The 25,473-nt window shown below is 38.0% G+C and overlaps 1 protein-coding gene across 1 annotated transcript in view; it reads left to right on the top strand.

The window, feature by feature from the left end:
* The window catches only part of RBM25 (RNA binding motif protein 25), a 53,416-nt gene that overhangs the window by 3,158 nt on the left and 24,785 nt on the right, over positions 1–25,473 (top strand). Inside the window, exons 2-7 of the mRNA XM_067731192.1 lie at positions 4,454–4,574; positions 10,591–10,640; positions 12,731–12,898; positions 18,675–18,732; positions 19,523–19,683; positions 24,758–24,943. Of these exons, the coding sequence (XP_067587293.1) occupies positions 4,469–4,574; positions 10,591–10,640; positions 12,731–12,898; positions 18,675–18,732; positions 19,523–19,683; positions 24,758–24,943 (729 nt within the window). The 5' untranslated portion in view covers positions 4,454–4,468. The remainder of the gene's footprint in view (positions 1–4,453; positions 4,575–10,590; positions 10,641–12,730; positions 12,899–18,674; positions 18,733–19,522; positions 19,684–24,757; positions 24,944–25,473) is intronic.

Below are 25,473 nucleotides of genomic sequence, written 5' to 3'. Positions count from 1 at the left end.
CTTTAGAAGTTTGTTTTCTTTTTTGGGAGGACCATATTTATTGAGATAAAATTTACATACAGTAAAAGGCACCCATTTTAATTTCAGTGAATTTTGACGAATACATAAACCTGTATGACCACTGTCACAGTCGAGATAGGGAACACTTCCAACATAGGGGCTTGTTTTTGTTACTTTGGGCCATAAAGTTTCATACTTAGCAGGTGAAAATGCTTTGAACCTTCTAAAAGTGAAACACTACTATTCAAGTATTCTTTAAATGCTATGTAAGTCACTTCAGTGCTAATAAAATAACCTCTGCATCTCTCTCAAACCCCCGACACAATCCCTCAGCAATTGACCACATTCAAAGTATATACAGAAACCAATAAATAACTTGTTACCAGTTCACTGCTACCACCTGTTCTAGGCCATCTCTTTTTGTCTGGATTATTGCAATGGTCTCTTGCTTCTCTACCCTTGTTCTCCTCCAGTCTTATATTCACATAGTGGCCAGTGACAGTGTTAAAATATAAGTCAGGTCAAAACCCTTTCAAATGCTTTCTGTCTCATTCTGAGTAAAACCCAGTACTTTTACAGCGGCTTACAAAGCGTTAAACTCTTTGAACCCCTTTCCCGTCTCCAGCTTGCCGCCAGTACTGTGCTCCAACTGTTGGCCTTGTTACTCCTCCTGCAAACACTGCATTCCCACCTCAGGCTCTTTGTATCTGCTGTTTCCTTTTCTGGGAAGGCTGTTGCCCCCCAGAATAGAGTTTCCTGCCTCAGTCTCTTGCAAGTCTTTCTTCAGATGTTACCTTCTTGGTGAGACCTGACCACCATGTTTAAAATGAAGCACTCCCTTAGCTCTCTTCCCTGGTTCATTCTACAAAGTACCTACCAACTTTGACTATCTGTATAATTTATTGTGAGTATTACAATTTATCAACTATAGGCAAAAATAATAAGCTTCGTTTATTATCATTCATTTTCACATACATCAAAGTATACCAAACTTTATGTTGAAGTAAGTGGTTGATACCCATTTTAGGATTTTTTTTGGCTGTGTTGGGTCTTCGTTGCTGTGCGTGAGCTTTCTCTAGTTGCAGCGAGCGGGGGCTACTCTTCGTTGCAGAGCACAGGCTCTAGGCACGTGGGCGTCAGTAGTTGTGGTGCACGGGCTTAGTTGCTCTGTGGCATGTGGGATCTTCCCAGACCAGGGCTCGAACCCGTGTCCCCTGCACTGGCAGGCAGATTCTTAACCACTGTGCCAGCAGGGAAGTCCCTAGGATGTTTAAAGTGAATATTAATATTTATCAGAGATCATCAGAAATGTTTGTTTTCTGAATTTCCATAGGAGGGGCTGTTATCTTATTAAGATTACCTTCACCTTCGAAGTTTAGCCTACAAATGAGCAAGTTTTGAACAGTTCCAAATAAATGGGAAATACTTCGTAGAAAAATTGGAGTGAATGAAATGAGTATATTAGCATAAACTGAAACGTAATCTGGTTAACTCTTAATGAATGATACGTTTGAAAACCGTGAAAAATCGTTTAAACACCAAGAACTTAGAGGGTTTCTTTTTAAAAGTAGTATTTGTATTTAGTACTTGGGAAAAAGTGATTCTAAAGATGAATTCATGGCCCAATCTTCGTAACCATTGTGAGGCTAGGTACTGAGTCATTGCTAGAATAGTACCTGGCACATGGTAGCTTCTTAATAAATTTATTTAAAGAGGTTCTCAGAGTTTATTTGTTTACTGATTCATTCACTGATTATTTATTTAACAGGTATTAATACCAACTGCCCTCCTAAGGAAGTGCTGAGATAGAATATTAAAATGATAATATAAAAGCTTCTGTAAGTAGGACTGTAGCCCTCGATGTTTTAAAAGGATATACACTCCTGTCCCCTTCCATGTGGAATATTTGTTTTTGTTTTGGGCGAAAAAGTATTTTAAAAAAGATTATTAAAAAAAAAAAAAGATTATTAAAAAATTCAACACGTTTACTATCTTAAATTAGTTACATTTTTCTTTTTAACTTAAGTTGATACCTACTTAATATTTAAGGCATTTCCAGTACCTTATTTGTTGGTATATGACAACATTCTAGGAATTTATTTTACTTGTAAAGCTTCCTAAATATTTTAAATGTACTGTGCTTTCGAAATTGAAGTTTAGATTTTACAGAATATTGTATATCCTAACTTATTAAGTGAAAAGAATACTGAGGAAGAAGAGCTGTGAGGATGAAGGACATGCTTTTTAAAGAAATGTGTAATAATGTCTAATGCAAGTTGAAACTGTTTTTTACCTGTCACACTGGAGATTTACTACAGTGATGGTGAGGATATGAGGAAAGGGCGTACCCATGTACTGTTGGTGGGAAAATTAATTTGTACACTAGATTTGGAGGTAAAGAGTAGATACATACAGTACTGATCTGTATTATAGAATTACTTGCACAGGTGCTTAGAGTTATATGTCCAATATGACCAAGAATGTTTAATATGATTTGTAAGAGGTAAAATGTGGAGAATCATCAATGTTGGTTAGTTACAGCTATATAGTAATAGTTTACTGCATTATAAAGAATGGAATAGAACTTTATGAAGTGACATGAAGAGATGTTAATAATGATGAGGGAGAAATGCACATAACAATATAGTATGATTATATTGTTTGCAGAAAAACATAAGTGATTATATATTAGCTTGTGTCTAGAAAGATATTTTAGAAGAATACAACGAATTATACCAAACTGTTGGAATCAGGGGCGAGGAAGTAGAAGACATGCACATTTTATCCTCTCTCTTCTAAAGGGTGAGTAAAACAATATATAAAACATAGAAAAGGGCTTCCCTGGTGGCGCAGTGGTTGAGAGTCCGCCTGCCGATGCAGGGGACACGGGTTCGTGCCCTGGTCCGGGAGGATCCCACATGCCGTGGAGCGGCTGGGCCCGTGAGCCGTGGCCGCTGAGCCTGCGCGTCCGAAGCCTGTGCTCCGCAACGGGAGAGGCCACGACAGTGAGAGGCCCACGTACATCTGAAAAAAAAAAAACATAGAAAAGAAAATAATAGAGAAAAACATTCTTTAAAAGCTTCTGAAACTCTAGACTCCTTCAGTTACAGAGTGTAGGTGGGGGAGTTTTTCCTAGTGTCCAACAGAAAATCTATTAATCAAATCACCACTTTTAGCTGCATCACTGATAGGAGATCAACCCACTTATTTTGGCTGCTTGTTAAAATTGGTGCATGGAATCCTACTAGGGCATTCTAACATCATTTTTCTACTTTTTTCCAGTAGTTCTGGACACTTGAGTATGTTGACAAAAATATAAAATTTGGGGGGAGGAAAAGTCTTAAGTACTTCTATTTTATTTATTTTTTACTCTGTTGGGTCTTCGTTGCTGCTCGTGGCTTTCTCTAGTTACGGCGAGCGGGGGCTACTCTTCATTCCGGTGCGTGGGCTTCTCATTGCAGTGGCTTCTCTTGCTGCAGAGCATGGGCTCCAGGCACACGGGCTTCAGTAGTTGTGGCGCGCAGCTAAGTAGTTGTGGCGCACAGGCTTAGCTGCTCCGCGGCATGTGGGATCTTCCTGAACCAGGGCTCGAACACGTGTCCCCTGCATTGGCAGGCGGATTCTTAAATACTGTGCCACCAGGGAAGCCCAGTACTTTATCTAAAAGACGAAAGTTTCTTATTAAGGAATGATATCACAAACCAAATCAAACAGTTCATTGTGTTCTTGTATTTTTAAAAATCAAATACCAGCGTCTGATTCTTGAGTTTCAGTCATTCATTCATTGAATATCATTCAAGAATGGTTAAGAGGTTTGCTTTTAAGTTTAAGAAAAATTACCACTTTTTTCTCATTGTCACAAGTTGTATGTGAATGGTTTATATTTGAACCATTATATTTGAATGGTTACTATGTGACCTGATATATGGAGGTCGTCCCCCCTCCCCCCTCAGGTTTGTAGAAAGTCACTGAGACATTCATTTGTCCTGGAAGAACTGGCCAACACTGAATCAACAAATACTGTGTAACTTTGTAAATTTAGTTTTCAGGGTGCTGATGTGTATAAAAAATTAATGCATCGGAACACTTAAAAACTGTTAGATATCTTCCTGGATTCTGAGTTTGATTTAAAAAGATTCATTGATGTTTGGTATTTAATTTCTGGATATTAACTGAACCTCAAAATTTTTTTCTTCCTTTATATGTATTCCCATATGACTGTAGGAGTCTATCCTGAAGTTAGATCGTGTACATTTTGGGAACTTATTTTAGAAAAGATCTAAGTTTAAAAAATTCTCAATGGACAGACAGAGAAAAGAGGGTCTTTGCCAGCTCCTTTGGGTAAGAAAACTTGAGAATTTTGCAGATACTCTAAAAATGAAGGCCAACAAACCAAGCATATCAAATTGTAAAGTTTTCAAATAACATGATTTGTCATGATTTCTTTCTTTAGACCGCTGCGGTAAGAATGTCATTCCCTCCTCATTTGAATCGCCCTCCCATGGGAATCCCAGCACTCCCACCAGGGATCCCACCCCCACAGTTTCCTGGCTTTCCACCACCTGTACCTCCAGGTAAGTTTGTGGATACGGTTGTTGTTTTTGAAGTGTAGTTGATTTACAGTGTTGTGTTAGTTTCTGGTGTACAGCAAAGTGATTCAGTTATTTATATATATAAACACACACACTGTTTTAGATTCTTTTCCATTATACTTTATTGCAAGATATTGAATATAGTTCCCTGTGATAAACAGTAAATCCTTGTTTTTTATCTATTTAATATGTATTAGTTCATATTTGCTAGTCCCAAACTCCTAATTTCTCTCTCTCCCCGTCCTCTTTTGGTAACCATGTTTGTTTTCTGTGTCTGTGTGTCTGTTCTGTAAATACGTTCATTTGTATCATATTTTTAGATTCTACATGTAAGTGATGTCACATGATATTTGTCTTTCTCTGTCTGACTTCATTTAGTATGATAATCTCTAGGTCCATCCATGTTGCTGCAAATGGCATTATTTCATTCTTTTTTATGGCTGAGTAATATTCCATTGTAAATATATACCACACCTTATTTATCCATTCATCTGTCGATGGACATTTAGATTGCTTCCATGTCTTGGCTATTGTAAATAGTGCTGCTGTGAACACTGGGGTGCACGTATGTTTTGAATTAGAGTTTTCTCCAGATATATGCCCAAGAGTGGGATTGTAGGATCATATGGTAGCTCCATTTTTAGTTATTTAGGAACCTCCATACCGTTGCTGTAGTGGCTGCACCATTTTACATTCCCACCAATGATTCTGTGGGTTTTTTTTAAACCCATCCTTGTGTTATTGCAATATTAACTTTAGGAAGATGATACATATGTGACTGTTGGTAGAAGAGCTGTTAGCATTCTGGAAATGTGATGTCTCATTTTCCTATGGTGATAGTTTTCATTTCTGGCTGAGTATCAGACTCATCTGGGAAATTAAAAAGTCTTTATTTAAAAATATAGATAATACATTTATTTTTAAATACTATACATTTTAAATAGTACAGTATTTTTAAACACTATACGTTTTAAAAACTATACGTTCAAAAATCAAAAGGGTATACAGTGGAAAATTTTTCTCACATTCCCATATAACTTGTTACCGTCCCCTTACTGAAAGGGGGAACAAAGCAGGGTTATTAGTTTCTTCTTTATCCTTTCAGATATTTTTATTTTTCTATCCATTTGTTTTGTTTTATTCTTTTGACACCGATATACAGTAACATCCTATGTATTCTATTCTGCCTTGTTTTTTTTTTATACTTGACAATAAATCTTTTTTTAAATTTATTTATCTTTGGCTGCATTGGGTCTTCTTTGCTGAGCACGGGCATTCTCTAGTTGCGGAGAGCGGGGGATATTCGTTGTGGTGCGTGGGCTTCTCTCATTGCGGTGGCTTTTCTTATTGCAGAGCACAAGCTTTAGGCGCGCAGGCTTCAGTAGTTGTGGCTCATGGGCTCTAGGCACGCAGGCTTCAATAGTTGTGGCTCGCGGGCTCTAGAGTGCAGGCTTAGTAGTTGTGGCACATGGGCTTAGTTGCTCCCCAGCTTTTGGGATCTTCCCGGACCAGGGCTTGAACCCATGTCCCCTGCATTGGCAGGCGGATTCTTAACCACTGCGCCGCCAGGGAAATCCTTGACAATAAATCTTGGAGAGCTCTCCAAATAACTATTTAAAAGCTTCTTCTCTCCAATGTTTTATGAGGTTTAAAAAAAATAAAAAAAATTTTAAGGCGTCACCGCAAGCCACTGAATCAAATCCTCAGAAATTGGGGCTCAGGAGTCTCTTTTCAACAAGTTCACAGGTGATTCATAGGTATCCATTTAAGCACAGTTAAGAGAACCCACATTTGAGAACCATTATCTTGAGGTTTGTAATTAACATTGGTTTAGGAGAAAGAGTTTTCCTCTGGTTTATGAGTGGTAGTTCACATATTTTTATATTTTGATGGGGTTGAAAGCATTTCATGCAGAATCAGTTTCCCAGTTTCCCTTCTGAAAGGTAATATCTAAGAGTCCGCCTTAATCTGCATGTTAGAAGTATTTTCTTTTAACATAGAAGCTATGTAATTCAGGCTGAAATGAACAAATGATCTTGTAAACCATCCAGAAGTATTTCTTTTTGAGGAAAAGTCTACTTCAGTGACCTGGCTTTAACTATTGGATTATGTGTTTGAAGTTAACAGTGTTTACTAAAGAGCTTGACTGTTGCAGAATCAAAAGTACGTTGCAGTTGGCTCATATGATGGGTTGTTAATTCATAACATGTACATTATAGAGGCTCAGCTTTGGGGGCCTCCTACCCCTAGGTCAAGTACACAGCAGTGTTGAAGTAAGTGAAAAGTCACAAGATAAAAATGGCAATTTTTCTGGGGTATCATTTAAAACTTCAGGAATTTGAGGATAAATCATAATTTTAAAAAATCAGAACAGGGCTTCCCTGTGGCACAGTGGTTAAGAATCCGCCTGCCAATGCAGGAGACACGGGTTCAAGCCCCGGTCTGGGAAGATCCCACATGCCACGGAGCAGCTAAGCCCGTGCACCACAACTACTGAGCCTGTGCTCTAGAGCCCACGAGCCACAACTACTGAGCCTGTGTGCCACAACTACTGAAGCCCGTGCACCTAGAGCTCATGCTCCCAACAAGAGAAGCCACCACAATGAGAAGCCTGCGTGTCGCAACTAGAGAAAGCCCGTGTGCAGCAACGAAACGCAGCCAAAATTAAAAAAAAAAAAAATCAGAACAACTATTTATGCATATATACTGTGGAGTAGAATGCAGTACTTGTACAAGTTTTTAAGACATTTATGCTTGTAGCTGGCTGTGTTAAGTTGGTCTTTTAGATAATCATGGATGTGTATTTGTTACCCCTTGCTGCCAGGGACCTAGTGTGAACGTTTGAGTACTATCAGTTTATTATTCCATGTAACAATTAACTGAATTTTAGTCAGTAACTTAACAGCTCTGTAATGGACTGTAAAGGAATTTCTCCTGAAAAGGGCGATTAAGAAAATAATGTTAATAGAAAACGGAAAAAGTTACTTGTCAACCATCAAACCAATTGATTACTTGAGAAGGATAGTGCCCTGAGCCATTTTCATTTGGGCATCAATATTTGAGGGCGTCCCCATATTTTTTTTTCATTAATTTATAGTCTCATAATATGATCTATTTTTTGATAGTCTTTACTAATAACCATGATACTTTTAGCAAAGTTTGTGTTATTAGAGTTATAGGGAAGAGTAGTTTACTTTCTATTTCTGAAGAAATTTTAAGGCATTGGAGATAAAACTTGTTCAGAATCAGGAACGGTGACAATGAAAAAAATCAGTTCCTTACCAGTATATTGGTTTTATAGGAAAGATTTTAAATTCCTTTGAATTTTTTAAAAACACATACTAAATGTAACTTGTTTTCTGATGAACACTATACCAAATTATAAATGGAAGTGGAAGATAAATGGGCCATGTTTCTCTTAAGGCTAATCCTAGTATATCTTTTAAGATGGGTCAGCAGACCTTAAAACCAGATTTTCAGTATTTCTTCTTGTCTGTTTAGTCAGTGCCATACTAATGTGGGCATTTGTTCACAGAGTATTAACGCTATTAAACAATTCTGGTTCCATTTGTGATAGCATACAGTATCATTTCTGTTTAGGGAAGCATACTTGAATGATAAATCAGACTTTAGTTACAGCTAACTCATTCATACCTGCATCCTGTGTGCAGCGTCAATACTTGAAAAAATAAAAAAAAGAAGTATGCTAAACTAGTATAATAATTCAAGACCACAATACCCATATTCATGTATAATTTTCTTGTGTTGGCTATTAGTGCAATTAATTGAACTCTGAGATAACGTATGTGGCGATCACATTATATATTAAATTAGAAAATAAATTAGAAAAAAAACATAATTTTTCCTTTAAAAGTAATGCATGCTGGGCTTCCCTCGTGGCGCAGTGGTTGAGAGTCCACCTGCCAATGCAGGGGACACGGGTTCGTGCCCCGGTCCGGGAAGATCCCACATGCCGCGGAGCGGCTGGGCCCGTGAGCCATGGCCGCTGAGCCTGCACGTCCGGATCCTGTGCTCCGCAGCGGAAGAGGCCACAACAGTGAGAGGCCTGCGTACTGCAAAAAAAAAAAAAAAAAGTAATGCATGCTATAGATTAAAGGAAGTTTCCCCCCCATAGTTCCTGAGCATTCCCTTCCCCAAAGGGGGGGAAGTCTTTCTTATCAGTTTCTGGTGTGTAGCTCTCCAGAGATGTAAAGTATATCCCACTGTGTTTGCTTATGTTTATTCTACCCTACTTTTTTTTTCAGACCTCAGCTGGTATATACACTGTTTACACTTTGTGCACTTTGCCTTTTTTTTTTTTTTAACCGTAACATTCATAGATCTGTAATGAGCAGCAATACATTTTTGTAAATTCTGCATTTCATGAAATTAGTAAGTTGAGGTGGGAACCATACTATTAAACCTTTTAGTAACTATTAAAAAGGAAAAAAAAATTTTTTTTCAAAATGTCTTTCTCTTAAGGTTTTCTTAAATAGAAAGTTTACCTGTGGAAGAGGTGCTGCACAGATTACAGTTGGTAAATGGAGTATTTGCTTTTGTTTTGCAAAGTTAAAAGTGAAAAATTTAGAGTTGATGGTAGTTTTGAGTGTCCACCTATTTAAGTGCTCCACATAAATGATCTCAGTAGGCACTCTGAGGAAATAATTACCTCATTTGAATTGAGGAAACTGAAGCTGAGGTTAAAGAGCTTTCCCAAGTTTGCATAGCTAAAAGTGATAGAACCAAGAATTGAACCCAGGGCTTACCCTGGTGGCGCAGTGGTTGAGAGTCCGCCTGCCGATGCAGGGCACACGGGTTCGTGCCCCGGTCCGGGAAGATCCCACATGCCGCGGAGCGGCTGGGCCCTGAGCCATGGCTGCTGAGCCTGCGTGTCCAGAGCCTGTGCTCCGCAATGGGAGAGGCCCCAGCGGTGAGAGGCCCATGTACTACAAAAGGAAAAAAAAGAACCCAAATTTGATTCTGCAGTCTTTTTTTTTTTCTATTTTGTACAGTCTTCTGTAGGCTTATTGATAAGTATCTAGATTTTCATCTTCTAAAAATTTTGTTTAAAACTGAGGTTATTTTAAATAGGTTATATTGGAAAATAAATGGATAGTTGTTAAAGAGTTTATTACCAGTCTTAGATGGACAGTTATCTTAAGTTGATGCTAAATTTGAACTGAAAAGTGATTTCAGAACTTCTTGAGATACTTCTAGAAGCATTTTAAAATTTGTGTTTTAGTAGACAGATCTTTTACTGGTTTTACCCTCATTGCAACCTTTTTCTTAGTTCTCAAATGGTAAGATTTCGTCATTAGTTATGTACACAAGGACTGTCAATGTAGCAGCTATTGATTAGTAAACAATTTAGGTGAAAACAAAATTGCAGATTCCAGTAAGATGTCAATAGTGATAGCCCATTGATAGCTGTCTAAAACCCTTAGGGCAGTAGATGCTTGTCTTAGAGATTTTCTCTTTGACAGTGACTGAGATTACTAATCTTATTTTTTTTTCATGATTTTTGCTTATATTAAATAACCAGGAATAACAAGATTCTTCCTAGGTTTCCAGATTAATTTCTTATTTGATGCTTTTGTTTTTTAACTTTCAAAGAATTTATTTTTACCTTTAAAGGAGTCATTAATACCATTGTTCACCTGTAAGCAAATCTGTATGAAAGTTGCTGGTTTTGAGGATGTACTGAACTAGATAAACATGAATTGATAACTATCCACAGTTTTACTCCTTAAGGCAAAAGCAGGCTGTGGTAGTCTTTTTGCTTTTAGAGAGTCTTTTTGCTTGTAAGTTTATTTAGACCAACCTGATAACTATGTTGCTTTTGAAAAATATCCATTAATTTCTCATTTTCATTAATCCTACATTTCCCCTTAAAAGAACTGTGAGTTGGAAGTACTTATTTGTATGACATGTAGTTGATATACAATATATAGTTGTATATATAATTATATTCTTAAGATTCATTATGCTTTTTTCTTAGGGACTCCAATGATTCCTGTACCAATGAGCATTATGGCTCCAGCTCCAACTGTAAGTATAACTTTAAGGAGGAATTAGGAGTGCCACTGCTTTTAAATCTGAACAACTTTATAAGCCCAGATAAATTATTTTAAATATTTAAAAGAATAATAGGAAGGGAATAAGAGCATCCATGTATATCATACTACTTATTTAAATAAGTATTGTTTTCACTCTATGCATATAAGCACTTGCCCCTAAAATATGCTCCCTAAATAGTTCAGTGATCTCCCTCTTATTCTCTAGACTCTTCATATACTGTTATTTCAGATTTAGACATTGACTCTTTCATCATGCCCTCGTGTCTTGCTCCTGGGAGATAGGAGAAGTGATCTGACATGTCTGATTTCTTAAAAGAAAAAGGAGGAATGATCTAGCAGAAATCTAAATTTTGAAATGAAAGTTGAATATATTTCTACTCTTTCCTCCCACCTACCTAATTTTTAGCTTCTTCCAAGCTATTTTTTCTCTGTCCTCTAGTATGGTATCTTCAAGCTTTGTAAAGTTTTATTGAAGCCTCTCCTCTGCTGAAGTGTTTCATTATTCAGTCTTATGTCTTGAACTTTAATTCTCTACATTCATAAAAGCTCTGTACACTCTAGGCATCTTAGGTAAGAATGCTAGTATACTGTAACATGTGAATAAATAATAACCCTCTTAAAACATTTATTTAACTAAAAATTTTCTTTGAGTTAATTAGTAAAATACCGGTCTTAATTTATAATTCATTGTGAGGGAGAGTAGGTCTCATTACTTTCAACTGTTTTTCTACCTGTGGGTTTTGAAAAAGGCGGGGAGTATTATTTATATTAAAAGGGTGATGAGGGCTTCCCTGGTGGTGCAGTGGTTGAGAGTCCGCCTGCCGATGCAGGGGACACGGGTTCGTGCCCCGGTCCGGGAGGATCCCACATGCCGCGGAGTGGCTGCGCCCGTGAGCCGTGGCCGCTGGGCCTGCGCGTCTGGAGCCTGGGCTCTGCAATGGGAGAGGCCACAACAGTGAGAGGCCCATGTACCGCAGAAAAAAAAAGGGTGATGAGATAGGAACTACATGAACAAATAGGAATCTGCTGTGAGGCAGACCAAGGGGGAATCCAGCTTTTCTTGCATTGGACATTCATTGGGAAACAATTATTGGGAAACCTCCACATGACAGGTACTCTTACCCTCTTGCATTTTAGCCTAGGAAAAGGCAGCTCCCCCAGTTCACCACTTCAGTGCCTACTGTGGATGTTTTGCTCAATTCAATTTCAAATACAAAGATGAATAAGACTATTTCTTCCTCTGGGAAGTTGAATGTTATGAAGGGAAAATAAGATAGAAACACAAGTAACTGAGAAAAGGTAAACTTTAAGTGTGGGGAGAGTGCTATGGGAGTATTTGAATATTCTACAAGAAAATTAGCAGGGATAATTGCAATTTCCTTTTATATGAATGCAGAGATTTACGATGTCTTAAACATTTAAGAATTGTCTTAAACATAAGAAAATTTCTTTCCAAGTTTTCTTTTTTTTTGTTTTTTATAAATTTATTTATTCATTTATTTCTGGCTGCGTTGGGTCTTCATTGTTGCGCGCGGGCTTTCTCTAGTTTTAGTGAGCAGGTGTTACTCTTCATTGCGGTGCGCAGGCTTCTCATTGTGGTGGCTTCTCTTATTGCGGAGCATGGGCTCTAGGCCCGTGGACTTCGGTAGTTGTGGCACGTGAGCTCAGTAGTTGTGGCTCACGGGCTCTAAAGCGCAGGCTCAGTAGTTGTGGTGCACGGGCTTAGTTGCTCTGTGGCACGTGGGATCTTCCCAGATCAGGGTTCGAACCGGTGTCCCCCGCATTGGCAGGCAGATTCTTAACCACTGAGCCACCAGGGAAGCCCTCCAAGTTGTCTTTAAAAGAAAGGTAATGCAATAGTGGAACTTTACTTGTCATGAATAAGTTCACGTTAATGAAAAATGTGCTTTGGGAGTTTTAGACTAAGTATGTAGAACCTGTAATGGTGATGTGCTATATATTTAATACTTTAAAATTGATGTTTTTAGCCTAATGTTATTACATTAAGCATGATAGCAAATTTAATTGCAAGTTCCAATTTTATTGTCTTTCATCACTTAGGTCTTAGTACCGACTGTGTCCATGGTTGGAAAACATTTGGGAGCACGGAAGGATCATCCAGGCTTGAAGGCTAAAGAAAATGATGAAAACTGTGGTCCCACTACTACAGTTTTTGTTGGCAACATTTCTGAAAAAGCCTCAGACATGCTTATAAGACAGCTCCTTGCTGTAAGTTAAACTGTTTATTTTTCATTTTAAAAATTTTTTGTTATAAATTTCAAACTAAAGATAAATTAGCAAGAGGGCTCTGAATAATTTCCTCGTTTATATTTTGAAAAGTTTCAGTCCTGCAGAAAAGTTAAATGAATTAAATAGTGAACACCCTTGTAACACATTTTGTCATATTTACACACACTGTTTGCGTGCGCGTGCGCGCGCACACACACACACACCCCTCGATTTTTTTTTCTTCTGAGTAATTTCAGAGTAAGTTGTGACATTACATTTCACCTTTGAATACTTCTTATATTTCCTAAGATCAAGGATATTCTACATTTTCACAAAACCATTATCAAATTTAAGGCTGATATAGTATTGTTAATTAAAATACATATAGTTCATATTTAGTTTTTCCAGTAATTTCCAGTCAGGGATATATATATATATATATATAGCACTTTTATTATTGTTACTATTACAATTATTATTATTATTATTATTTTTGGCGGTACGCGGGCTTCTCACTGCTGTGGCCTCTCCCGTTGCGGAGCACAGGCTCCGGACGCGCAGGCTCAGCGGCCATGGCCCACGGGCCCAGCCACTCCGCGGCATGTGGGATCCTCCCGGACCGGGGCACGAACCCGCGTCCCCTGCATCGGCAGGCGGACCCCCAACCACTGCGCCACCAGGGAGGCCCTTTATTATTATTATTTTTAAAAAATATTTATTTATTTGGCTGCACTGGGTCTTAGTTGTGGCATGCGGGATCTTTTTCGTTGTGGCATGTGGGCTCTTAGTTGTGGCATGCAGGATCTAGTTTCCTGACCAGGGATCAAACCGGGCCCTCCTGCATTGGGAGTGCGCAGTCTTAACTACCAGACAACCAGGGAAGTCCTTATACATTGCAGTTAATTGTCATGTTTCTTTAGACATTTCCTTTATTGTAGAACAGTTCCCTGCCTCTTTTTGTTTGCTTGTTTTTGTCTTTCATGACATTGATGTTTTTGAAGCGCCTGGGTCTTTTGCAGAATGTCTCTCCCAATTTGAATTTGATTGATTGCTCATAATTAGATTCAGAGTAAGCATTCTTTGTAAGAGTGGTTCATGGGTGGTGCACTGTTTTCAGGTGCAGCATAGCAAGAGACATACCACGTCTCTTGGTCCCATTTGGTGGTATTAAGTTTAGTTACTTGGTTAAGGTGGTCAGATCTCTCCATTGTAATGGTACCTTTAGTCCCTTTTTCTCTAATAAGTAACCTCTGGGTTAGTATTTGAGGACTATGTGAGTCTTTTTCTTTAGCCGCCTTTAAACAATAATTTTAGCATCTAATTGTGATTGATTGACGCCTTTTGCAGTTTTTATTCTGAGCATATATAAGTTTTTTTGACTTGGTCATTGATTTTCCTTTGTCTCTTAGTTTTAAAAATTTATCCTGGTGCTACATGCACATTTTTTTTAAAGCACTTTTTTTTGGCTGCGTTGGGTCTTTGTTGCTGCTCGCGGGCTTTCTCTAGTTGCTGCGAGTAGGGCCTACTCTCCATCGCGGTGCACGGGCTTCTCATTGCAATGGCTTCTCTTGTTGTGGAGCATGGGCTCTAGGCACGCAGGCTCAGTAGTTGTGGTTCACAGGCTTAGTTACTTTGCAGCATGTGGGATCTTCCCGGAACAGGGATGGAACCCGTGTCACCTGCATTGGCAGGTGGATTCTTAACCACTGCGCCACCAGCGAAGTCCCTACGTGCACACTGTAAGTGAAAAAATACTGAATGATTTTTTAAAATTAATTAATTAATATTCGGCTACATTGGGTCTTCGTTGCTGCGCGCGGGCTTTCTCTAGTTGCGGCGAGTGGGGGCTACTCTTTGCCACAGTACGGGGGCTTCTCATTTCGGTGGCCTCTCTTGTTGAGGAGCACGAGCTCTAGGCATGCGGGCTTCAGTAGTTGTGGTGTGTGGGCTCAGTAGTTGTGGCTCGTGGACTTAGTTGCTCCGCAGCACATGGGATCTTCCCGGACCAGGGCTTGAACCCATGTCCCTTGCATTAGCAGACAGATTCTTAACCACTGCGCCACCAGGGAAGTAAGTCCCTGAATGATTTTTTTAATGAAAAATAACACTGTCCATACTCCCTCCCTCCATAATCTCCACTGTGTTGACAAGTTATTTTAAAATCTTTTCCTTCTTCATTTTATCAGTAACGTACATATTGCCAGTTCTGTTTTATAAATCATGTGATCCTTGCTTTCAGAAGTGTTTTAAAAAAGGCGTTTAGAAAATAAACACAAAACCTAGCTTAGTCAGATCTTAATATTTTGTGATACTAGCTTCAGATTTTTATCCCAAAGAAACAAAACATGAAGGTTCTAATTCCCATTTCTTTCTTCCACAGAGGTAATAACCAGAGGTAATCCACTATTCTAAGTTTGGTGTTTATCATTCCTGTCCATATTTTTTACTTTAATTATATATTTATATAAATAAACATTTATAATTTGTAAGTTTTAGTTCTGTATTCCTCCAAAATATGCTTTTTTCACCCAGCCTATATGTAGTTTATTTATTTTTCACTGTTATATACCATTGCATTATAGAAATATGCCATAAATGGTCAAATTTTTTACTGATGGTCATATGGATTGTTTTCCTTTTTTTTGATATTATGTTTTGCTATATAATTAGTGGTAATAGTGTGTCTTCCTAGGTGAACACGAAAGAAATTCTGTCATTTCTTCTCTTAGAAGTGGAATTTCTGAATCATGGGGCATGCTTATCTACACTTTTACAAGATGATGCCATTTTTTTCCCAAAGTAGAACATGGGGAGGACATTTTTAAAGACATCTTTATTGAGATATAATTTACATACTGTAAAGTTCACCCTTTTATAATATACAGTTCAGTGGCTTTTAGTATTTTCAGAAAGTTGTGCAAACATCACCACCGTCTAATTCCTGAACATTTTTACCACCCCAAATAGAAACCCTGTACCCATTAACAATGCTTCCCATTTTCTCCTCCCCTGAGCCTCTGGCAGCCACTATTGCACCTTCTGTCTATGGATTTGCCTATTCTGGGCATTTTATGTAAATGGAATTTTAGAATATGTGGCTTTTTGTGTGTTGTCTTCTTTCACTTAGCATAAATCTGTAGTGTAGCTTGTTAGCAGTACTTTGTTCCTTTTTATGGCCAGAATATTCCATTTAATGGATGTACCACCTTTTGTTTATCCGTCCATCAGTTGATGGACAATTGGATTGTTTCCACTTCGTTATTATGAATAATAATGCGTGAATATTTGTGTACAAGTTTTTGTGTGGACATCTGTGTATGTTTTCAGTTTGAAACATCCCTTTTTAAAACTGTTGTTGATTTATATATGCAGCAGAGTGTTTTTTAAGCTATCTTTGGATTCCTGAATTTCTCTCTTCTATTTCTCTTTCACTTTTAAGGCTTTACTTAGATGTCTGGTGATCCTTGATTGTCCATATTTAAGAGTTAGGGATTAAAAGGCTTTTTGTGTGCGTAAGCTGAACTTGTAAAATGTTGGGCATCTTTGTAGGGTAATCTAAATGGCAGCCAGAGGTTTTAAATGTTAATCCGTGGGGTCTTTTCTTTGAGGCTGGTTGGTTTCTCTAGAAAATTTCCAATTTTATGCCTAGTGAGTTTATGATTGGCTGCCTGTATGAGGTTGCAGATGCAGGACTGAGTTCAAGCACTTCTTATACCTTTACTTTCTTCCCTTCTTACTCACTCTGTATCTCGTACAGATCTTTCAGATCGGGTGCTCCACATCCCAAGCTTGTTCTGTTCACTTTCTTCAGACTGTAACTCTTCAGGCTATCTTCTCTGGGGGTGGGGATAGGGTAGTTGCTTGAAACCTCTGAGGCTTTGATTATTCCATATTTGTATTGTCAGGCAAGAACCTGTTTTTATTCAGCTTCACACTTAAGCCCCATTCTCCCCTGTACCTTCCCCCGCCCAGTCTGGATCCACTGGGTTTTGTAGAATCAGTTAGCTTAATTCTTCTTATCGGTATCTGCTTCTGTAGACACTTGGTGTCATAGCTTTCTTTGCTCTACTGAATGAGTTATTATCCATCCATTTATCTTCTGTCTTTGCAAAATTTTATTGAATTCTGCTGCTGTTCCTCATGCTACGTTTGACCTTACGGACAATTTTCTTTTTCTTTGTTTTTGGGGGGGCGGTGTGCTGCATTGGGTCTTCGTTGCTACGTGCTGGCTTTCTCTAGTTGTGGAGAGTGGGGGCTTATTGCAGTAGCTTCTCTTGTTGCGGAGCACGGGCTCTACGCTCTCAGCCTTCAGTAGTTGCAGCACACGAACTCAGTAGTTGCGACACACGGTCCCTAGAGCTCACGGGCTTCAGTAGTTGTGGCTCGCGGGCTCTAGAGCACAGGCTCAGTAGTTGTGGCGTCTGAGCTTAGTTGCTCTGCAGCGTGTGCGATCTTCCCGGACCAGGAATCAAACCCATGTTCCCTGCATTGGCAGGTGGATTCTTTTTTTTTTTAATTTATTTATTTTTATTTTTGGCTGCGTTGGGTCTTCATAGCTGCGCGTGGGCTTTCTCTAGTTGCAGCGAGCAGGGGCTACTCTACATTGGGCTGACTTCTCATTGCAGTTGCTTCTCTTGTTGCGGAGCACGGGTTCTAGGCAGGCAGGCTTCAGTAGTTGTGGCTCGCGGGCTCTAGAGTGCAGGTTCAGTAGTTGTGGCACATGGGCTTAGTTGCTCCGCGGATCTTCCTGGACCAGGACTCAAACCCGTGTCCCCTGCATTGGCAGGCAGATTCTTAACCACTGTGCTGCTAGGGAAGTCCTGGGAAATTTTCTTTTATATATATATATATATATATATATATATATATATATATATATATATATATATATGTAAATTATTTTATTTTATTTATTTATTTTTGACCACGCTGCACAGTATGTGGGATCTTAGTTCTTCAACCAGGGATCAAACCCTCTCACCCTGCAGTGGAAGCGTGGAGTCTTAACCATTGGACTGCCAGGGAAGTCCCAGTTCTTTGACTATCATTTTAGTAATTTCTCTGAAGGGAAAGAGATTTTCCTTCAGAGAAAACTCCACTTATTTCTCAGCTTTGAGAGGCAATCTTCAGTTATTATTTTCCACAAAACTTTTTTTAAACCTTCGTTTTTTACTTTAATAATTAGAACTAATATTTAAGAACTTTAGAAGTAAACAAAGTGTAACAATATCCCACCCTTCAGACAACCTGCCCCATTAACATTTTGGAATATTTCTGATCACTTTATGGAAATTTTTTTTCTTTACATAGTTAAAAGTTTTACTGTATATCTGCAATTTCATGGTTCAAGGTATTTTTGCATCCCATGTCAAGCATTTCCCTGTGTCATTAAAAATCTTTATAATATATACAGGTGTTTTAAAACAGTCTTTATGAGCTCAATATTTACTGAAATTTATTATAGTTTAACTATTATAATATTTGGGCATTTTGGTTTTATATATATGTTTGTAGGATAAATATAACTGTAAAGTGTCTAATTTATTGAAAGGTAGGCACTTTTATACAAATAATCAGTAAGAATTTATATTTTCCTTTAAAATGATTTATTGTGTGTTTCTTTCATATAGTAGGTTTCTGGGAATTGCAAAATTTAGTTGCTGACAAGATTTTTTTTTTTAACTTCTATTTTTTTCTAGCGGGAATATAGTTGTGCTCTTATTTGCATGATAAATTAGCTTAGGTGGTAAAGATCTTTGTTTGTTTTCTTTTACAGAAATGTGGCTTGGTTTTGAGCTGGAAGAGAGTACAAGGCGCGTCTGGAAAACTTCAAGGTAGGTAAATTTTTCCTTATTTATTGAGATCATCTTAACCTGTGTGCATAAGTACATTTGCATTTACTCTCATTGTCCTTAACCATAGGAGTGTTTTACTAGCACTCTGTCTTCACTCTTTAATAGGATTAAAGGCATTTGGGAAGATGTTGGCTGAGAGTTGAGATGAGAAAGTAGAAAAGGATAACGTGAAGGAGGTAGGAGAGGGAAAAAAATTATTCAGACTAACTGGTTTCTTATAAGATAACTTTAAGAAGTCCTTTTTGTTTCAGAGCAGGAGTGTATGATCAAGATGGAACAATTAGGACTTAGGAAGAAAGTAGGAGAAGAGATGATGAGATAACCTCTTAGTTTTGAAAGCAAACTAGTTGGTAGAGACACCTGTTTTGGGGTGTTTTTTTTTTTGTGGTACACAGGCCTCTCACTGTTGTGGCCTCTCCCGTTGCGGAGCACAGGCTCCGGACACGCAGGCTCAGCAGCCATGGCTCACGGGCCTAGCCGCTCCGGGGCACGAACCCGTGTCCCCTGCATCGGCAGGCGGACTCTCAACCACTGCGCCACCAGGGAAGCCCCATTTCCCCTGTTTTTGTTTTCTCTTTTTTCTTTTGGTTGTTTGAGGGTACTAAAAATGAAATCCGTATCAAAGGTAATTGCAGGAAAGGGAGGAGTGACAAAATAAATAATCCCTGTATTACAATGTTTGGTCTGTAATTATTTCAGTTTTTCATAAATACTTTTCATCTTTCATAACTGTATTGATATTTCACTAATTTTTTACATCCATTGCTAGCCTTTGGATTCTGTGAGTATAAGGAGCCTGAATCAACCCTCCGTGCTCTCAGGTTATTGCATGACCTGCAGATTGGAGAGAAGAAGCTACTTGTTAAAGTTGATGCAAAGACAAAGGCACAACTGGATGAATGGAAAGCAAAGAAGAAAGCTTCTAATGGGGTATGTTTTTTATAGCATTGTCTTCTCTAGGCCAGCTTTGCTCTTTCAGTGTAAATACTTCTCATTATAAAAAATCTAATACGGGGCTTCACAAGATCATCAAGAGGGTGTTTTTATAGTTTATAGTTACTTTAAGTCTTTTATCTACCCATAGTGGGTGGATGACTGTTGGTTTGCTTGTTCCAGGTTGGGATGAAGGTAGTAAGGGAGGCTGGACAAGGTTAACTTGCCAGAGAAAACACTGGTACAGACTATTCCAAACAGAGCTAATTCATTAAGGCAGCTTTTAAGTAAGTACAAAATATATTTCAACCTACGAAATTTTTATTAGTTGCCCTCTCGTTTAGAAGTACACAGGTTCTAAAATGAATGAAAATAAGTCTTATTGCTGTCATCTGGTGGTGGCTCTATTAAGTGAAGCTAAAGTAAAGGAAATTTTTGTATGTTGTGTTGTAATGTATACATTATTATTCCCTCTCAACAAAAGCAAAAAATAGCTAAAACCTGAGTGTATATTTCCTTGTTTTCCCTTCCTAGTTCCTTTTGACACGTCAAGCTGAACAGATCTAAAATAGATTGATTATTACCTTTCTGTCTCTACAAAAACAAAACAGCCTTTTTGCTCTCTTCAGGCTTTTCACTATCATTCAAAGTAGAAATAGGTTTCTTGGTTCCACCACTCCCTCCTTTACAAAAACATTGTAAAAAAAATTCATAAAAATAGAACAACCTATAAAGAAGACGTTAAGTATCACCCGTAATTCTATCATCATTAGTAAGCACTGTAGACATTTTTGTTGCATATTCTTCCAGGCATTTTTCTCTGTATGGGTGAGTATAGTTTTAATTGGAATATGTGAGTTTATTTTCGTTTTATAAATGAAGGATTGAATTCTGAAGTATTATTTTGTAAACAGCTTTTTTTTCACTTAATCTTGTCTTTCTCTGGATTTTTAATAGTATTTTAACTGATTTATCTACATTGTTTTCTTCTCATCTGCCTGTTACAGTACTGCCCTATATTTCTAAAACATAAGTATAATTATGTCAGCCCCCTGCTCATGCATCCTAATGGTTTTGAATTTCTCACAGTGTAAAGCCCATATTCTTAGCATGGCATCCAAGGCTTGCTCCAGTCTACCTTTCTAGCTTTCTCCATCAATTCCCTTCATGTGTCAGTCATGTATCCCTACAAACTCCTTTGTGCTTTGATGTCCTTGTTGCTCATCCAAGCTCCCTGTTGAAATTCTGTCCATGTAGTTAAAATGTTGCTTGATTCATATAGCTGACATCAGTCCTAGATTCCTCTCAGGCAGAAGTAAATCCTCTCTTCTCATATAAAACAGGATTCTACTGTTGTTACATCAGTCTGCTTTGTAGTATGTATTGTTTGTATTGCTCTCTCACAGCTCCTTGTACCCTGTTTCATTCCCGTATCCCGCATTCTCTGATTATAAGATAGACAGGGCAATAAATTCACAGACTATGTTTTTTCATCTTGTACCTCCACAGAACCTGGGTTAAGGTCTTGCTCATAACAAGAATGGGGAGAGCATTTATTATAACAGTTGCAGTTATGTTGCTCACCTGGTAATCTTACTGTCTTTCCCTAGCTTTAAAAGGAAGTAACACAATTTACACTCCAGAGAAATTGTATTTTATCTCATATGAGCACTGTTGCCTGTCATACCAGTAAAACCTTAAAAAAGCCAACTGTCTGTAGCAAGACTTTTTAGATTTTCCTTGCTGTGATAACTGAATTCTTTTTTAAAATAAAGCATGCATTCAGTGTCTTCAGAGTTTTTTATATAATTCCCTGGATTCATTGTTTTACTGAGCTTGAAATTTAGCTTGTGAGGCGGTTTAAGTGGTGGCATTTGCAGATGGTGTTCTCTGAGCATGAAGTAAATCTGTATAGTTATGTAATAAATAAGGAAATGTATAATCATGTGATTTTATTTTGTAATCACCATTAATAAGAGGAATCACAATTGAAATCTGTTTATATTTTTCTTCAAGAATGGAATTGAAGCCACCTCCAATAAAAACAGAACGGTTATTTCAGATAAAATGAAATTTAAAAAATTAACAGACATGACTTCTGGGTGTGTTTGGCATGGCCCAGAGGTACTTAAAGTCATTAGACAAACATGGTATATTTTCTTGGAGTGTTGATCTTACTCAACAATACTGGTAAAATGAAAATGTTGAGCAATTCTGTCAGTTAAAATTTTTTTTCAAACAGCTTAAGCAAATATAAGTATATTGTGGAGTAGATTGCAGGTTTGTCATGATTTTTCAGGGTAAGATGTGAAAGTATACCTGTTCTTTCTCTTTTATTGTCAATTTATTGGAGAAATTTAGAAAATAGTGACTTAAAGTAGGTGACATGAGAATGAGACATTGAGAAACCTGTATGCTACCTATCCAGACATTTTCCTGATTCCCAGACAGAAGAAAAAATACTATTAGTTGTATAGTTCTCCGATTGAAAAAGAACCACGAGTTTGGCTAGAAAGAGATTTTTCCTGACCCAGAATTTTAAGAGGAATTATATGCCTTAAGTAGTAGCTTGATTAAAAGCTTTTATTTGGATTTTGCAGAATTTGTAGAAGCAACTTTTATGACCTTTAGTAAAAGTGTTTCATTTGGGGTAGCCACGCTGATCTAGTCCTTGTCCTGTTGCTTTCTGGTTGTTCAGCAGTAGCGGTATAGGAGTAGAGATATTTGCTTGATCGTCACAGATAGTGCTTGTTAATCACACATTCAAGAATGAACTCTGCCAAGTGGTGGAAGTACAAATAATCTTTGGAAAGAGCTGCTTGCTTTACATTTTAATTGAGGACAGATCAGATACTGCAGGTAGGAACATCTTCACATCTTTGCCTGGAAATTAGTCTGGTTGAATCTACATTTTCTCAAAAGAAAGAACTGCATTTGCTTAGTTCCCAAAGAAGTTCTTGTTTTGACCTCTAGGAGGTCAGTGCCAAAGAGTGAGTCTAGTAGAGCTGCTTTCTAACTCTCCAGCTAGCAGCTTTACTATGGAAACTTTTAATTCGTCTGAAAAGAGCCAAATAGGTGGGCCATGTAAACATCTCAGATATTCAGTTGATTTCTTTGATCCTCTTGTACTTCCAAACCCTTCACTTTTTGCTGCTCAGTATTACTGAATGTGCTTTCTGTTTCTGAAGTGGAAGAAAAAACTGGAAATCGGGAAACTGTCTGTGGTTCAGGACCCAGAGGTAGAGTTTAAGTTGAAACTAAAAATAACTTTTCCGGGCTTCCCTGGTGGCGCGGTGGTTGAGAGTCCGCCTGCCGATGCAGGGGATACGGGTTCGTGCCCCGGTCCGGGAGGATCCCACATGCCGCGGAGCGGCTGGGCCCGTGAGCCATGGCCGCTGGGCCTGCGCGTCCGGAGCCATTGTTCCGCAACGGGAGGGGCCACAGCAGTGAGAGGCCCGCGTACCGGAAAAATAAATAAATAAATAAATAAAAATAAAAATAAAAATAACTTTTCCTTCCATGGTATATATTGCTACTTTTGTTTTTCTTACATTAACAATTGGTTAAGAGATTTGGGCTCATAAGCTTTCCTTCTAAAAATGTACATTTTCTCTATAGATCAAGGGGCAGTAGTCATTTGTAAGGTGGTGTGAACTAGTTCATTCCAAATGCTTTACTTCTAATTTAGGTAAGACCAGCTATACTAATATTTAAGTTTTGGTTTAGGATGATGGTGGTAGGGAATTTAGGGGTTATGAGTATGTTTAGTTGAGTAAGCCTTTGGATTTATAACCCCACCTCAATCCTTATGCTTAAAAAAAGCATGGAGATGTAGAGGGTTCATGGAAAGAAATTTAGAATGTAGGGAAAATGCTGAAGACAGACTGGATGTTTCCTCATGAGGTATATTTTCATAATAAAGAATTTAGGTCTCAACAGCTGAGTATTTGGGTTGAAATAGCCATATGTATCTCAGGACCTACGGTTTCAGTGACAAATTACTGGTGGTTTAATTCTTTCATTTAAAACTTTTGGAGAAGCAGAGTATCACTGAAGGGATTTTAGTGAAAGCTGCATAAAGACCTTATTGTGATATGTTATTGATTTAGAATAAGAAAGGAACACATCACCACAATTTTAGTTTACAATATTCTTGGTAAATAATGTAAACAATTTAATTACAGTCCTTGGTTAAAGCATCTCTTCTTTATCCCAGATGCCAAGTAGAAAGTTGGTTACAAGAATATTAGATGAAGAGGCAGGTTTGAGAAAGTAAAGAGTGGTTAGTTTTATAATATCACATTTAATGCCTTAACGTGAAAGTTGTCTCTATCATAATCTTCTCTTACCCTGTATTGTTAAATGCTTAACGGCAAGTTATTTTTTTAATTTTTAATTTTGTACCATCTAACATAGTATCTTGCATAGGGTAGGCTCTTAAGAGTTTGTTGAGCAAACATAAGAAATAAATTTCTTAAATAAATAAACTAAGATCCCATATGCACGGCATATGGGATCTTAGTTCCCCGATCAGGGATCAAACCCGCGCTCCCTACAGTGGAAGTGCAGAGTCTTAACCACTGGACCGCCAGGGAAGTCGCTGTTTTTGTTTATTTTAAATGGTGGCTACCATAGTGTACATAAAATTGTATTTTGCTTTTTTCATGTAGTAAAGTTTTCAACTTTGAATGAGTTATTCAGTAAACATCATTAGTCTGTGCAGGTATTGAGCAAGACAATCTGAAAAATTGTGAAAGCTTTGCAGATGTGTAGTACACTAGCCCTGTGATTTCAGTCTTTCTGTAGCTGGTTAGGGGTCAGAATGTTAACTATCAAGGGTAGAAAGGAAAAGAAAATCGTAAAGTACAGTGTATCGAAGGAAAAAACAATAAAACAAATGAAGTTTAGTTTTGTGAAGTTAGGAATAAATCCAAATCTGCATTTAATAGGACTGCAGAGATGTTTGGGAGAAAACATGTGTGTTTTGTGTACTAACTTGTTTTAGAATGATTTTGATTTTCTTGTTTGATTTTCCCCTTCCCTCTCCTGAATCTGCCTTGTTTTTTTTAAGAATGCCAGGCCAGAAACTGTCACTAATGATGACGAAGAAGCCTTAGATGAAGAAACAAAGAGAAGAGATCAGATGATCAAAGGGGCCATTGAAGTTTTAATACGGGAATACTCCAGTGAGCTCAATGCCCCCTCGCAAGAATCTGACTCTCACCCCAGGAAGAAGAAGAAGGAAAAGAAGGAGGACGTATGTGTTACTGATTTCTGAGAACAGAGTCATTCCTACAGTTTACATTTTGTACTGTCACTCTTGTGCTTTCATTATTTCCAACTTCTGAGGGGAAAGTAGAATGACTAGCGTTTTTAACAATATACTGTTAAGGCTAATTTGACCATGTTTTACCAACTAACTTCCTAATTTTTTTTTACCACAATGTTCCTGTTTCGCATGTTTGAAATGCAGTGACATGGAAGCTTGTGCATATTTGTGGATTCATTAAGTAAGGGGGAAAAAAAACCCAGACTTGAGTGATGAATAGGAACTGATATTAAGGGACAAAGTAAGATTTTTTTTCCCCTTTTGTCACAGAGGGGTTGGCCTTGTTTTGCCTTACTCCCTTATTATTTTTCTTCTGTCTCTACTCGAAGCAGGATACCAGGTCTCATTCAGTGAGGATTTTGACCCATTTTCAAATTTTTAGCCACCTTTCCTTATAAGCCACGTCTCATTTCCTTCCATGGACAGTAGTGCTATTGGCCTTATAACTGGAGTACTAT

Source organism: Pseudorca crassidens, chromosome 1 (genome assembly GCF_039906515.1).
Source record: "Pseudorca crassidens isolate mPseCra1 chromosome 1, mPseCra1.hap1, whole genome shotgun sequence".
In the NCBI taxonomy this organism is placed as follows: domain Eukaryota; kingdom Metazoa; phylum Chordata; class Mammalia; order Artiodactyla; family Delphinidae; genus Pseudorca; species Pseudorca crassidens.
This window is presented reverse-complemented; position numbering and strand designations above follow the sequence as displayed.